At 35.4% G+C, this 17,356-nt stretch overlaps 1 protein-coding gene across 6 annotated transcripts in view; it reads right to left on the bottom strand.

The window, feature by feature from the left end:
* Window positions 1-17,356, bottom strand: part of Adam22 (ADAM metallopeptidase domain 22) — a 222,529-nt gene that overhangs the window by 108,008 nt on the left and 97,165 nt on the right. For all 6 annotated transcript variants that reach the window (XM_077796695.1, XM_026399374.2, XM_026399375.2 and 3 more), the window contains one exon: window positions 9,412-9,478. In XM_077796695.1, coding sequence (XP_077652821.1) covers window positions 9,412-9,478 — 67 coding nt within the window. The remainder of the gene's footprint in view (window positions 1-9,411; window positions 9,479-17,356) is intronic.

The following is a 17,356-nucleotide window of genomic DNA, read 5'->3' as shown; positions in this document are numbered from 1 at the left end:
ATGTAGGATCTTCATATGCTGAAGTTCTTTAAAAAATCACTTTATGACAGTAGTTAGAGGCTAATGAAGTAATTAAAATATAATAAAATTTAGAGCTAGTCTAGCATAGTTAATAAATTGTATAAAGTAGATATGTTGACAAATACATATTTTCAATTCATTCTAGTTTTATTAATAATCTACAGGCATTAAATCAGGGTTAAACTATTTCAAAGAAACGGACTTGAAAAGAAATTTTTCCAAGTCATCTAATTTTAAAACTTGTTTATTTGTGGTTAACATGATTTTATTAGTGAAAAATAAACCATGTGCATAGATACTCCATCTCAAGTTTTCTCTCCTGGGAAAGAGAACCTAAGTGAGGAACCTGGATATGCATGCCACATCCTGTACCACCTGCTCCTGAAGTTCACCTTTATCCTGCACCAGAGGTTCTACTCCCAGAGTTCATGCTCAGTGGTGAGAGCCATTAACCTAAATTTCTCAGAAAGTGCAGCAAGAAAAAAATACAGAATCAAACATACAGATCTGCCAAATATCTCTCTCACTGCTTCATTCATCACTTGGGATCACTTAAACAACTTTATTTACACACTCTGTTAAAGAATCTATGTTCCCATAACTGAGAAAATGGAGACCAAAAGCCACCTCAGTTTATGGTGTGTATATCTAAATAAAGCTATTTCAAAGAAAAATCTCAGTTACCATGGCAGCAGGAGACCCTTCAAGGATTAACTGAGGGTCTTCAATTGACACTCTGTCCATCAGCCAGCCTTAAAATGCACATCACTGAGTTTCTCTACTTGGATAGAGGCCTCCCCATCGCCCTGGAGCCAAGGAAAATGCTTGAAACTTGGATTAGAAGTTTAATGATAAAATTAGAAGCTTAAGTGACAACTTCTATAAATAGATCTATTTTTTTAAAAAAAAATCCTTTCTAAAATCATCTTCCCAGGCCACGTGACTCAACTCCTGTCTAGGTGACTAAGTATTATCCAAGAGTCTCTTGGAAAAGCTACTGTAGTGAGAACTCAAGATAGAAAGCATCCTTCTCAAATGTAAGGTAAAGTTGTAAATAAGAAAGTCATCTTGGAAGAAAAATGCTGCTGCTGAGTTGTTCTAAAAAAAATTAAAATAGGAAAAATGAGACAGAAAAAGCTTTAGTATAGATTACTTAGCAACAGTGACTACTGCTTGCATTTCATCTCAAAGGCAGCCTACAAAACAAAAAGATAACCTAAAATGCTACATGAAAAAAGGTCAGGTCTCTACTTTAGAAGACTGATTGCTGATACAATGGTACAGATGGCTCTGTATTAATGTATGCAGCAAAATTTACTGCACATCAAAGCCTGGTTTTTCTTTCCTTCTTAATCACTTACTTGTCTTGTTTCACAAAAAGATTCTGTATAGTAATGCAGTTTTGAGAATCAATAAGGAAACTCAATATCCAGGATAAACAAAAGCAGACTAACTCTGTTCATCTTTTCTGCTGTAATAAATATATATGAGACAATTTTGACAGTTTAATAGCTAATTTTGTATTTGTGTGGCCAAAAAAGGAAATATTTCAAGCATTTCTGTACTATTCATATATAGGAAATGGAATTTGAGAAAAATCTGTTTCATAAAAGGATATGCTAAGGAAAGGTCTTGTTATTTTAAAATTGAAGCAAAAATGCAGAATGCAATCCCTAACCTACATCTTACATAAACTAAATTCTATCACAAATGACCAACTGAAAACATTTGTTACTTAAGAAAGGCATCCACAACATTATATCAAACATATAATTATAAAAAAACATATAATTATTTGTAATTTTTAACACATAAAACATCTTAAAAACATATTAAGAAACATTATTTCTTTTACACATAGTACCCTTTTTGAATTATCTGAGTGTTCCTTGTAGAAAAATCTAGAAAAGAAGACAAGAGAAATCTTGAGTATGTTTAGAGATCACAAGAAATTTTCTATCGATGCACTAAGGTTTATAGGAACTACAAAGTTGCTGAACTATTTATTGTTTTGACAGTCACATATTTAAAGATTTCTAAATGACTTCTTACATCCATATTCTATAGTATTGTTTTTTCTGTCATTGGCACATTTATTGTGGAAAACAAAAAGATGGAGGCAAAATGTTAAAAGGGCATCACTTTTTTAAGAAGGAAGAAATCTGACTTTAGAAATGAGTTCAAAGGGGATTTGGAGACACCGCTGGAAGCAGAGGAGCCAGCCAGGAGATGGTGTTGTGCTAAGTTAGAAATATTTCATGGTACTGCAGCCCCAGGGGAGAAAGATGGATGTGAGCAGCAGGACAAAAACCTTTCTGCAGAAAAACTCAAACTTCCTCCTTGCTTCTAAATCAATTGCCCTATTACTCTGTTTCCAGAAATGAGAGTGGCCATTTCAGTTCCATTCAAAATATTTTAATGTCAATTACACTACATTTTATTAGAACAAAAGGTTTCCCTGGAGTCACAATAACCTCTCTTACCCCTAAATAGACACTTTCTCCTCTAACACCTGCTCCCCAACACTCATCATTCTCTTCAATTCCTTAACCCATTTCCAGACTTCAACCTTGACCCACACTCAGATTCTTATCCATCTTTCTACTGCTGCTATGAACACAATTAAGATTCTGAGACAATGATTCCTGAGTGCACTGCAATCAAATGATGGAGTAACCAGTCAATGGCCAGGCCAAAGTCAGTATTATGTAATGAGTGTCTCTATACACTCAACCTTAAGATATACCCTAATCCAGAGACAAGCTGTAATGCTCATGTATAGTAGTTTAGAAACAATTCAAACTAATAAAAATAGGCACTCAGTGGCCATTACTTTTGATATTATCAGAGATCAAATAATTTAACAAAAATATTATCAAAACTAATAATATTGATGACTGGAAATGATCTCTCATTGGTGACATAATAAATCATGTCTTTACAATGACATCAAGTTTTACTTTTTGACCCTCAGAAAATATGCTCCCTCCCCATCAATGAATGTTCTTAGCATATGAAAAGAATTTACCATTTCTCTCCCAGCCTTCTAAAACTAAGGCCATTTCCCCCACGATGTTCATTCAGTGAACAACAACAGGCTTTGCATGGGAGTTTGTCTTTATCATTTTTGCCCAAAGCAACTGACTTTACAGAAAAATTACCTAATGCATAATCAAATCTGAGAGATATACCTGAAGGGTCTTTAAACAGACTATTCAGTCTTAGAATTAAAGGCTATAAAGAAGTAATTACTGGGAATATCCAAAATGAGTTAGATGGGTATACAGAAACAATAAATAGCAACTGTAGTGGTGGCACACACCTGTATCCCAGATACTTGGGAGGTTAAGGCAGGCGGATGGCAAGTTTTAGGCCAGCCTCCAGAACTTAGGTAGAGCTATCTTCTTATATTTAAGAAAAAAGAAAAAAGAAAAAGAAGAGAAAGAAAGAGAGGGAGGGAGGACAAGAAAAGAAAGGGCTCAGGATGTAACTAAATGGTAGAGGGCTTGTCTAGCACATATGAGAACCTAGGTTTGATTCCTAATATGGAAAAAAAGGAAGGAAGAAAGGAGGGAGAGAGAGAGAGAGAGGAAGGAGGAAATAAGGAAAGAAAAAGAAGGAAGGAAGGCAGAGAAGGAAGGAGGGGACAAATAAAATACATTTCAACTTGTATGACTATCCTATTTTATGTAACGTAGCTCTGGAGTTAGGTAATCTAAGATTCAAAATACAGCTCCACTACTTACTTACTGCTTTGCTTTCTATAAGCTATGTAACTTCTCTATGCCCTGGTTTCTGTAAAGTAGGGTAATAGTTACATTTATAATCACAGATTGTTCTGAGGTTGGAATACAGATATGCCTACCACTTTGTTCAGTAATAAATGTTATTTGTTATTATTAGTAGTATTATAATACTGAGCCTATATAACTGGAAATTTCAAATTTTTCAAATAACCAGAATACTGGCAGCTTTCAGTTGTTAGACATAAAAACTAGCTAAATATGATACAGAAAACTGAATTCTTTAGGTTCAGTTGCCACTATTCACCAATTCCAGTTTCCTTTGTCTTATAAATCTAGAGCCACAGATGTCCACAATCAAAATAAAAACTATATTCCCAAAGGATTCTGATTAGTTAAGGCTTTTTATTAGTTAAGGGTTAGGGTTAGTCAATTCTTTTTAAAGTCCTTATTAAACACATAATACTTCTCCCTAAATAGAAGGGTAAATTTAGAACTTAATTTTTGAGTGAATGTGAAACAAATATAAATGAAAGATGAGATTATGAATATGCCTTAATAAAGGAACAAATAGTATCTATCTTCTTTATAAATAAAGACTATCTTTGTAAGCTTGGGAGAATTTTTTTTAAATAAAAGTTTTAATAAAACTTTTCAAATCAGTATTATGCGTAACTATCTGACCAATGAAACATAAAACCCTGTAAATAATACAAATTGTTGTTAACCCCTTGAATCCTAAGTTTCTAAATTTGCAAATACGTCAGTGAAACTGACATGGGTACATTAAAATAGGCAGCAAATCAGGGCTGGAGTTGTGGCTCAGAGGAAGAGCGCTCACCTAGCATGCATGAGGCACTGGGTTTGATCCTCAGCACCACATAAAAATAAAATTAAGGTATTGTGTCCACCTACAACTAAAAAATAAACATTTAAAAAATAGGCTGCAAATCACAATCTAAAGCTTATATATCCTTTGTTATCATTAAGAATGCTAATACAATACACAATGGAATATTACTCAGCAATAAAAGAGAATAAAATGCATGGCATTTGAAGGTAAATGGATGGAGTTAGAGAAGATAATGCTAAATGAAATTAGCCAATCCCAAAAAACAAATGCTGAATGTTTTCTATAATATAAGGAGGCTGATTATAGTGGGATAGAGAGAGCGGGCATGGGAGGGATAGAGAACTCTAATCAAACTATAATCCAGTCAAAGTTGTTTTTTTAAAGGGAGAAATATCCTCTGGCACAAGAGTTTGGATGAAGTTCCTATTTACTACTTCCCTGATTTGATAGGCTAAAGGGTGCAGAAACCATCAACAAAGAAAATGCAATTCTTAGGCTGCAAAATCAGCAGAATGTGCAATAAAGTCAGTGCTTTGTGGATTGTATGTATGTATAGAGAGAGGTGGGAAGGAAAGGGAGGGAGCATGGGGTTATTAATGATGGTGGAATGTGATGGACATTATTATCCAAAGTACAGGTATGAAGACACGAATTGGTGTAAATATACTGTGCATACAACCAGATATATGAAAAATTGTGCTCTATATGTGTAATAAAACTTGTAATGCATTTCTGCTATCATATATAAATTTTAAAATTTTAATTAAAAATAAATAAATAATAAATAAAATGATAATACTGATTTAAAAAAAGGAATGACAATACAGATTGTCCTTTAAATAGAACACTGGGGCATTATAGTATCTTTTCCATATATAAACATCTCACAAACAGGAGATTGGGCAAATATGATATCTGGGAGGATGGGACAACATGGGCTAGGGAACAATCACTGAAATGTATTTCATTTTACTCTAAATATAAAAGTGAAATCAACCCTAAATATCTAGACTGTGGGAAACTACATAGGATAAACAATCAGCAAATAAACTACAAAAAAGAAAGATAAAATTTAAAATCTATTTTATAAAACCTCAACAGGCAAAACTAAATTAAAAAGATACATACCTCAGTGATAAAACTCTATAGGAGGGGGTACTCATAAAATCAGATTGGTGTTTGCAAGTGTCACTGGAGGTGCAGGGCTTGGGTGTATGAAGCAGCAGGTTCAAGAGCTGGCCAAGCTCTATGGCTTGAACTGGACAGAGGATGTAAAGGTGCGTGCTTTTAGTTAATCAACCCATACGTTGTTTGACATGAGTTTCTGTGTTGGTGTTATATTTTTACAACTAAAAATATTTTTAAAATAAAACTATAATCGAAAGATTCACCAAAGCAGCTATTACAAATTTTTTCATACTAATGTATTTCTTTCCCCACATTCACACTCACACCCTTAAATCAAATGCACTGCATCTGTGCAATAAAGTCAGTGCTTTGTGGAGTTTTCACAAAAATTCTATGGCACTTGAAAAGAACCATTTAATATACTGGCTTCTGGCCACTGTTTAAATCTGGCATGATGATTTTGACTATAATTTTGCTTCTTCAAGACATATATGTCCATGTTTATGACAACCAACACACACACAAAAATTCTGAATTTAGCTTTCATTTCATATACCCTTTTTCATTTACCTCAGTCCTAAGACAAATGTCAACTTTAAAAAACAAACAACAATGGGGACAAAAAAGAAAAACACAACAAAAATTGTAAGTCTCTTAAGGAAGGTTCTGTGAGCTAAATTATATTCCCCCTCCAATTCCTATGTTGAAGTCCTAACCCCCAGAATCATAAAAAGACATAGGAGAAGACAATGCACAAGCCCAGAATAAACCCTGGACACCTTGATCTCAGACTTCTCACCTCCAAAATTATGAGATAACAGATTCCTATTATTCTATTATGGCAACCATACCAAACTAAGACAGAAAGCAAAGAAAAGGTAGAAAAAATTAAGGCTTTCTTTTTTAAAAGGCAGTAGAGAGAAAGAAAACAAAAAAGTATGAAATGTTACAATTTTGTTTGACCTATAATAAATAATGAAAAGAAAAGTTTAAGAGAATTCTGAGTTATTAACAAAAAAAGAGTACTCAACCAGATTCCACAAAAAAAGGAAACATCCCAGAGAACTAAGAACAGAGGGCAGGACATGAGGAGACCAGCAGGGAAGTAATTGACTACTGGCTTTGGATTTTATGAGCAGGATTGAGCACTTTCAATATGGTTTCTGGAAAAAAACCAGGGGAAATTTTTGAGTGAGATTTTTAAATGGACTGGAAACACAATGGAGGTGATGGGTGAAATCAAAGTTGTTTTCTTAAAGGGAGAAATATCCTCTGGCACAAGGGTTTGGATAAAATTCCTATTTACTATTTTCCTGATTTGATAGGCTAAAGGGTGGAGAAAACCATCAACAAAGAAAATGCAATTCTCAGGCTGCAAAATCAGCAGAATGTGCAATAAAGTCAGGGCTTTGTGGATCGTATGTATGTATACTCATGGAGGCTTACAACCTCAGAGAAGGGTACACTTTGCTGATTAAGTGTGAGTTTCCTAAAAAGGATATTACAGCAAGGAAGGCAGACAGCTGTTTGTTGGATCCACCCTACATGCTCATACTTGCATTCCACCACTCCCCTGACAGACATAGAAAGAAATGGATAGGAAACTGCCTGGTTTTTCTCCTCTTCAACAAAACAAGAAGAGATAACCACATTTAGAAAAACTGTGTCATACAAACAAGAGAAGTGAATCAAATAAACAGGGGTGAGAACAAAAGGAAACAGAGACTCTAACTCTAGGTAACTTTTTTCAAACTATAAGCAAAATTACTCCATTCTCCTATGTCCTACCTAGGAGTATCTGATATTTTTTTCTGCAGGAAGGCAGTGATTTAGATCAACCATTCAATTATCCTTAAGCTGGAATAATTTTGTGGAGGGACTAGCCTAATTATTATATTTAGGTCACTTGAAAAAATAAACAGGTTTTGTTTTTAAGTCTGTATCAGTTAGAAATGTATTTGTAATGTAGGTTGAGCATACCTTATCTGAAAATCCATGACCAAAATGTTCCAAATCCAAAAATTTCTGATCATCAATACAAAACATTAAAAGTTTCCTATTTTATCACATTTTGGATTTTGGAGTTTGGGTTAGAGATGCTCAACCAGGAAAAATCTATTCAAATATTCCAAAGTCCAGAAACATGAACTTTGAAACACCTCTGATTGCAAGCATTTCAGGTAGAGACTTATTTACTAGCAAAATGTTGTAATATCTGAAATTTGCTTTCAAATACACAAAGTTATTGTAATGTTGATAGCAGCTGATGCTGGAAATGGATGTGAGAGAGGTTCATTATATTTTAGCTTCTGTATGTTTGACATTTTCCATAATAGTTTTCATGGGCTAAGGGTATAGTTCAGTAGTATAGTATATACTATATGTGGCATGTATAAGGTCTTGAGTCTAATCCTAGCACCACAAAAGACGACGACGAAGACGAAGATGAAGATGAAGACAAAGACAAAGAATAATTATTCTAGTTAACATATAAAAATAATTTAAAATTCAATTTCCTCTGGTATGGTTAAATAGAAAAATGTAATTTATTTTGGTTATCAAAAACAGAATTCAATTTGAATAAAAATCTTTTTATCATAATACAGGTTAAATAGGAAAATGGTGAACATAGGCTTTATAGGAAAACAACTTGGGAAAATGTTCACAATATGTTACAGCATTTACTAAAGAACAAGCAAGATATAATATTATAGATACGTATGGTACTATGAAAAAAATATAAATATGTGAGAACAAAAAACACTAAAAGGAAATGTAACAAAATGGAAACAAATTTAACCTCGCTCGCTACTTACAAGTTTTCTAAATAAGAATGTATCAAATTTGTATTCAGCAAAAGAAACATGGACAAATGATATATTATCAGATAAGGTAGAATAGAATGTGTGAACACTTTAGAACAGATGTACACTTGCCCAAACTCACATTGAACAGAAGGTCTACACATCAGTACTCTTGGTCTCCTATGTCCTAACGTACACCATTAGTCCATCATTACCCTGGGGAGAAACACATTCTCTGCCTCTGGAGGAGGCTTCTACTTGTATTTCAAGGTTTTCAGAGCTTACCTGTTATAGCCAGTATTCTGAGATACACCTTCAGGTATTTTAAATTCCCTGAAACATCTAGTAGGTCTAATGATTTTACACTTTAATTGGGGAAAGTCTTTGACACACAAATGCAAAGCCACACACTTATTCTGCACCTGAGATATCACTACATCTTTTTTTTTTTTTTTTAGTTGTAGATGGACACAATACTTTTATTTTATTTTTACGTGGTGCTGGGGATTGAACCCAGTGCCTCACACACGCTAGGCAATCACTCAATTACTGAGCCACAACCCCGGCCCTTCACCACATGATTCTCAAGAATTAACTTTAAAAGCAAATTCCAAAAATTATTTTCTGTAACATAATCTAAAAAGAACTACTTTCAACTACCTTAATCCTACAAAATATAACTATAATAATTTTGACAGTGTGCTAAGAATTTTTTTCTAATAACTGAAAGTTTCATTTTTTTCAAAAAATATTTTCAAACCTCAAAACCATCCTTTAGATGTATCACTGAAAATTGAAATCACGTGCAGTAGTGTATTGAAGAGTTTCAAAATTTCCTCCAAAAGAAGGAAAATTCACTTACTTTGCTTTGCACAGTCTTGCCTCCATGTTCGATGTGCCTCTCTATGTAATCCGAGGACAACAAATCACTGCAATGACAAGAAGAAAAGATGACAAAAGAGCACCAGTAAAGTCTATGAAGATCAGGATCAAGTTCACACACATCTGCTTTAACAATTCTTTAACTATATTTTAAAACAAAATCCACACATTATAGGAACAGAAAGAACAAACCCAGGATTTCTAAAAGGAGAGGAGGTTGAACTGGCTATCCCACCTGTCATCCAGTTGCTCATCAGCAGATTGCCTGGGTCCAGGCAGTAATTCTAGGAAACTACTGTAAGCACACCTTTTTTCTCCCCTTGCACTAGAGATTGAACTCAGGGCGCTCTGCCACTGACCCATACCCCCAACCCTTTTTACTTTGAGTTGAGGTCTTGCTAAGTTGCCCAGGTTGGTCGGGAATCCTGGGTCCTCCTTCCTGCCTCAGACCAGAGTAGCTAGGGTTACCAGCATGCACTACACACAGCTTCAGCACACCATTATTTTAAAGACATTTTATTCTTGTTTTTTCAAACTTCAGCTTTTTATCAAAAAGTTTTAATTGACTACTATATCTTACCATTTCTTTATGAGTTACGTGTAATACTTTTATCTGACAAATTACTAGTTTCCATCACACACACACAAAAAGAGGGGAAAATTAAAAGAAATGAAAAGGAATGTACCATAAGCACTTTAAAATTACTTTCTTTTTAAGCCTCTTCTCAACAATACCTTCTTATATAAACTTAAATATTCATAGAACCTTAATATGCTTTAATCCCATATATGTGAAAACTTTTCCCTTTTAAGAGAAGTACTGCAAGACACACTTTCTATAAGAAGTCTTTAATTTTTTAAAAGCAGTAAAATATTAGTAAAATTGTCATCAATCAATAAAAATACATGAAGTTAATAAATTTATTTTTTTAAAGAGAGAGTGAGAGGGAGAGAGAGAGAAAATTTTTTTAAATATTTATTTATTTTTTAGTTTTCGGTGGACACAACATCTTTGTTTGTATGTGGTGCTGAGGATAGAACCCGGGCCGCACACATGCCAGGCGAGTGGGCTACCGCTTGAGCCACATCCCCAGCCCAAAGTTAATAAATTTATAATGTTACTCTATTTATAGTCATTGAGCCAACTAAAAAAATCTTTCTTCAAATACTCTGTAGGTTTCTCAGCCAAAATTATCACACTCATAACAAAGTTAATATCTGAGCACATAGGCCCATCGTGATGAGCACCATGCCTACAATTGCTTGAAATATAAACGGAATGTGCAAACATGCATTACATTCATGCAGGCACCATAAGGCTCTAGAATCTGATGCTTATGTTACCATTTAGGGAACCTATAATTATAGTCTAAGTCCATGCTTCATTGCTCTTGGGAATATATTTTCATATTAACTTTATATGGGACCCAGCCAGGATGCTATAAGCCTCAAGCTGCTGAAAACATAACTAAAAGTGGCTAAAACAATCAAGATATTTATCATCTTCTTATTAGAAATTCCAGGGCAAGTGTAATATGAATTTCCATTTGAGAATATTCTGTTCTGTTAATGACTATATTTGAAGTTTATAAAAATTATAAACAAAACCGTTAAAACATTTTAGGTATAGATGAGTAGTTAGTAAGCAAAATTTTGTTAGATGTGGGCAGAATTCATAGGATGCTATTACTTCATAGTAAAATCTCCTATGTATTACCCATTTACAGAAAGGAATGGATACTCAAGAGAAAACTAATATATCCATTAGACACCTAGGTAATAAAAGTTCATGATATACTAAATAAGCAAGAGACACTTAACACCCAGGATACCCTAAATGTGCACAATCAATATTCTTGAGGTCTTATTTCTATCACCCATTGGTGCTACCAAGGGTTTCTCAATTTCTGACCTATTGACATTTAGGCCAGATAATTTTTTTTTTTTTGTCTTGGGAGGCTATCTTATGCATTACAATACATTTACCATTATAGTATATTTATATTTAGGGTAGAAGCAGACTGCCTGTTACACATTAAATACCAGTACAGCTCCAACACACCTCAGTCATGACAGTAAAAATGTCTCCATACATAACTAACTGTATACTAGGAGAACACTCTGGTTAAAAGCAACTGCTAACATTCATTCTTGTCCCTTATGGTCTCTGTCCAAAAATCACAAATAAAACTACGAGTATTTGTCAGGTTAATTGGCATGCTACAGCTGCTGAGCAGGCATACTTGTCCTGTGTCTTTCGGATACAACAAGTGGGTGCCACTATTTCAGGGCACCTGCTATCTGTGAGACTTGAACAAACTTTAACTCTGATCCTCATAACCACATTATCAGCAGGGAAGACAGGTGCAACAGAGAAACAGGAAATATGAATACTGTATACTCCAGGATTAGCAGGCATGCTCCTTCTCATCCCCCTGTACCCTATCCTGAATACAGGATATGCCCATCTCTTTCCTCTTATTTCTCACAGTGTGCTTAAGTTAATTTAGCAAACTGTTGCTGAGAGCCATAGCCAAGTAGGAATGACGCATGGCATTTTGCTTTGAAAGGTGACCCTGCTCAGGGATTAGGGTGGCTCCAGGTTTAGGGTGGATCCTGCTGGATTAGGGTGGATCTAGGTTTAGGGTGGATCCTGCTGGGCGTATCCTGCTACCTCAGGCGCCCGCTCCTTGAGTTCCCGTGGAGTTCTCAAGGGGTTCTGAGAGTATTTGGTACGCAGAGCCCGGTGGAGGGTGTGTATTTTCCCCAGAACGTGCGTGTAGAGTGCCGGGGAGAGTTCGAGGAATAAAGAGTTGCTGTTGGAATCTACAAGGCTTTTGTGGTGGCTCGGTTATTTTGTGCCCAGACAGACTGCGGCAAACTGTGAGTTGAGGATCTGAATTTGGTTTATGGAAGTTTTCTGCCTCCTGACCTCTGGGAGAGCTCTCCTGATAGCATACCAAGAGGCTACCATTGCACCAAAATACGTTTCCCACATCAGGGCACTTCAAGGGTTGGCTCATGTGGTAGCTCTGTATCAATTAATGCAACCAAGAATATGTTCAACTTTCTGCTCTGGCATTAATCAGTACAGCGGTTGACCTGTTCTCTTAATTCGCTGTTCTCATGACCTATAATTTTGCTGTTAATAATTGAAAACATCTCATGAAGATTAAAAATATCTTGGTAGGGCTGAGGTTGGCTCAGTGGTAGAGCACCTGCCTTGCATATGAGGTGCACTGGGTTTGATCCTTAGCACCACATAAAAATAAATTAAATAAAGGTATTGTGTCTACAACTTAATTTTTTTTAAATATTCCATGATTTTAAAAAAATTCTTGGTATTTCTTTGAAAGAATGAGAAAACACTTAACACAAAGCACCTAACATTTATATTCTCTAGTATCTTAAGCAAGAATTACATTACATGACCACACCTAAACCAATTCTTTAACAAGGACATTTGTCTCTGAACAATCAAGATTCAGCTCCCTGACCTCCTCTGCACATCCTGACTTCTCAAGAGAGTTGAACAATATTTCAAAAATTTCCAAAGGTTTCTGACAAAATAGTGAAGCAGAACAGTAAAGATTTGCCTTTAACAAAACTAGTAATTGCTACAGCATCCACAATGCACCCTGTTAACCAAACCCAGACCCCAAACAAGCCCACAGCTAAAACAGAAGAGGTGGCAGCCAGATTTTTGCAAAAGTCAGTCCCCTGGCCTTGCTACCAGTCTGAAACAACTGCCCCAGAAGTGGGAGAGAAACACTACCACAAAGAGGCAGTGTTTATTAGCACACCCAGCCAGGTTCCTTCTCTGGGGAATCTGAAAGAGTAATCTGGGGGGGAGGAGGGGGGTAAAGGGAACAACTTTCAGCTGATAAAAGAAAGAGAAGCAGAAAGAGTGAATAGTAGAGTAAAGGCCCCAAATCTCTGCAGCTGAAGTCCATGAACCCAAAACAGTCTATCCCTACTGTTGGGCATATCTGGGATCCTATCCCCCTCACTGTCACAAGAGTAAATCCCCATTATGGAGCTTGCATAAATGAAATCAAAAGCACCTAAGTGAAACAATCCACAGAGGATAGCAGTTGTAGCAGTAGTAATAGCAATAATAATTTTTTTAAAACACAATTTTCAAGTCTTCCAGGTTTTCAAATTTCAAGGGAACATTGTCCTTTGAATTATAAAATCTAGGCATTAAGAGAGCATGAGTCACTGCAGGAATGTAATTACAGCAAAGAAAAACACTCTGCTGGGGAATTATGCAGCTATTTCAACCAAGCCTCTATATCTACAAGATTTGATAGAAAAGGCTCCATGTAATTTAAACCAAAAACAGTCCCTGCAATTTGGTTTTGTTTGTTTGCAGTATTGTGAAAGTATGCTAAGTATTGTTATTTTAATTATTAGGCTTGAAAAACCTCCTATTTAAAATGCCACTGTTCTTTCTACTGAACCATAAAATCCTCCTTACCTCCATCAAGTCTGAGAACACAAGTAAATTTCTTGAAGCCTCCTGAAGTAGATAAAATCAAAACTACCTGCTCTTCTTTTCCTTAGAACATCATTATGTATTGTTCAGTGAGGATCTTCTTATGTCATGGTAAGTGGAGAAAAACAGAGGATCTCTTTAGCATAGAAGTTTTACCTCACTGTAAGTGGATAAGGTAGAATTCACTCCATGATAACAGCTTATTCAATACTGATTGATATGTGTGAATGCTTGTGACCTTTGAAAGACAGAAATAAAACCATTTTCAATCAAATTCTAAAGGCTACTCATTTTCTAAAGGCAGAGATGGTTTTAAATTAAAAATGTATTCTGAGCTCCCTCACACACTTTATTTTCAATTACATGCCATAAGAAGCCTGGAATAAGCAAAACAAATACAATGTAAACATCTTCAGTCATAATAATGATTATCCTTTGTCTAGTGAGCAACTCATGAATCAGAGGCAGCTAGTACAATACAAAAGTTTGGAGTGCATTTGATTTTTCCATCTAAAACCTCTGCCATTTACTAGCTGTATAATGTTGGTCAAGTTATTTAGCTATTATGAATACAATTTGCCATGTTTAAAATTGACATCATAAAGTTGGTATGGTATTAAATCAGAACATAAGCACTATCAATAACCAATGACCCACTACCATTTTGTCACTGCCATTCATCTCTTCTTTTCCACGTAAGCCAGTTTACATTCCATGATCCATAATGGTAATTGCCCAGCCACACACACTAGAAAGTTCCTTATGCCCTCCTGTTCCCTTTCCATTGTACTAATGTGACTAAACATCAAGTGTGGTAAACTTAACTTTTCTATAAAGCAAAGTCTAACTCCAAGAAACAGAACATCTGAGCATCACAGGTTCAATTAGTTATAAATAGATGCTTCAATACAACTTTGCCCATAAGCCCATTACATTCTAATCTCTTACTCTGAGAAAACCCTTCTGAACCCTTCTCCATCAACCTTCAGAATGGTCCTACATCACTGGCCCCTAATGATAACCTGGCTTTTCTATATTCAACAGGAAAATGGGAACATTTTGAACACTGCCTCACCTTTCTAATCTACTTACACCCCTGTTTCTGAGCCAGTCTCTACTAGGATGTTGAACAGGCATCTGAGACTCAACATATTTGATGCATAACTTTCCTAACCAAATCCTAGTATTCTATTCTATATTAAAAATGTATCATTAAGTAATAATTTGACTTTGAAGAAAACCAGGGGACATCGCCTTAACCAAACAATCTCCACAGTGACATCACCAGTATTGGAACAAACCAAAATATGTGCTTCTGAAGTGAGGCACTAAGGAGGACATATCATTTATTATAGTCACAATAAAATGCATGAGAAAGCAACTAATGAATGAACAACAACAAAATCTGATATTGCAATAATTTTCAAAAAAACAGCTTCAGAGCTAAGATTAAGTCAAGGTGCTGCCAACAAAATGTCCCCTCAAGTCCAGTCCAGTCAAGTCAAGGACGTGGCTGTATAGCCTTTTGCTAAGACCTTGGGAAGACATAGGGCTGTTTCATCTGGACCACATCATCTATCTAAAAGAATTTCTAAGATTCATAAGACCTGCCTCCTCAACAAGACAAAAGGGTTTCTAAGGTGTGTGTGTGTGTGTGTGTGTGTGTGTTTCTGGGAATCAAACACAGGAGGTCACACATGCTAGGCAAGTGCTCTACCAATAAGCAACATCTCCAGGGCCCCTGAGAATCTTAAAAGTTCCAAGAATTGAAATTCTTGAAGGATATCACATAGAATTTTAATTCACAGTAAAGAGTGGAGAGGGGCCTAGCTCAAAAAGACTTGCATATGTAGTTTTAACTAATAGGGTAAATACAAATGAGATTCACATGAAACTGGCCAAGTTTTTAAGAGAATTAGATCACTGGGTCCACCAATAGCTTGGACCAAAATGAACAGTTAGTTCAAACCTTCTACAAGTCATGAAAGCAAATCTAGAAAGTTATTTAACTTGAAGCCTGGGACATTTCTTATGGAAAGATATTGTGACTCAGAGTAGAGCCAAGAACCACAAAGTACCATTTCCAGGAAGCAGAACAAAGCCTTAATCAATACACATTCCCTTTCCCGGAGACAGAAGGAACTGGAGACTTACCTGTCTCAATATCAGAATTTCAATGAACCAGTGACTATGTAGTAGCTCCTCTTTCCACCCTTTTGGAACAGTATTATCTCATGCAGTCATCCTCTCCCTCTTGCTCCTGCATCTTGAGTGTGTTGGAGAATAGATAACTTATCTTTTCATTTCAAAGGTCTGTACTGTACCTTCCCTTCCTCATGCAAGTAGTCTTGTTCACACTTGGGCCAGATTCAGATGACAAAAACCTGAACCTTAAGTCTACTCCTGATGCCACAAAGAAATGAGATATTTCAGGGGTCTTTGAAGGAATTCAGTATATGTGAAAAAAATGTGAATAATTTGTGGCCAAAGGATGGATTATGGATGACGTTAAACAGCTACAAATTCTTTGTCATTCTTCTCATGCAAAGTATAGACCATTTCTCCTCCCTTTGAAACTGAGCTGACCCTCATACAAAGAGGCAGGAATGATACTATGTAACATCTGAGATCTGGAACTCTCTTTTTTTGAATCCAACCACTATTGGTTGTCAGAAAGTATAAGCAACCACATACAAAGATTCATGTATTTTTGGAGGAGAACCAAAATCCCTAGCTGACAATCCACTTGAATTCCCAATGAATGCTGGCAATAATTTCGAACCATGTGATGGAGGCTATTTCACATCTTTCAGATATAACAATGCATCAACTAAAATGGCAAGAAGTATATCTACCTAGTCAACCCACAGAACTATGCAAAATATTACACTGTAAGGCAACAGGCTGATTTTGCCTCCCTATTCTAACATTCAATGATTGTTATATTGCACAAAATTATTGCTGTGTTTCCCTTAAAGCAGTCTTAAAGATGTTTAGTGTAATTTATTGGGGATAATATAAATTTTTAAAAATAAAAATTTCAACTATGATTATCATCTATCCCATGAAAATAGGAAAATTTAGTTTAGAAAATTTTTTTAAAAGAAAAAACTCTTCATTATTCTACGTACCTCTCCCCCAACTCACTACCAGTTCATCTTCTTTTTTTTTTTCTTACTCTCTTTAATCAAGAATTAACCTTACAGATCCTTTGGCAAAGTAATATCTATTTCCTCAGTGTATAAGAACTGGTATTTAAAATTCCTATTTTGTTTAAACTAAATTAAATTGAAATGACAAAAGAGAAATAAATGCTTATCCACAATCTAGTTTTTGGATGAAAAATTCATTTTATTACTTTCCAATCTGTAAACAAAAAAAATTTCTTTCCTGCTTATTTATGCACATACAAGGGATTTTCTATATG

Source organism: Urocitellus parryii, chromosome 3 (assembly GCF_045843805.1).
Source record: "Urocitellus parryii isolate mUroPar1 chromosome 3, mUroPar1.hap1, whole genome shotgun sequence".
Classification (NCBI taxonomy): domain Eukaryota; kingdom Metazoa; phylum Chordata; class Mammalia; order Rodentia; family Sciuridae; genus Urocitellus; species Urocitellus parryii.
This window is presented reverse-complemented; position numbering and strand designations above follow the sequence as displayed.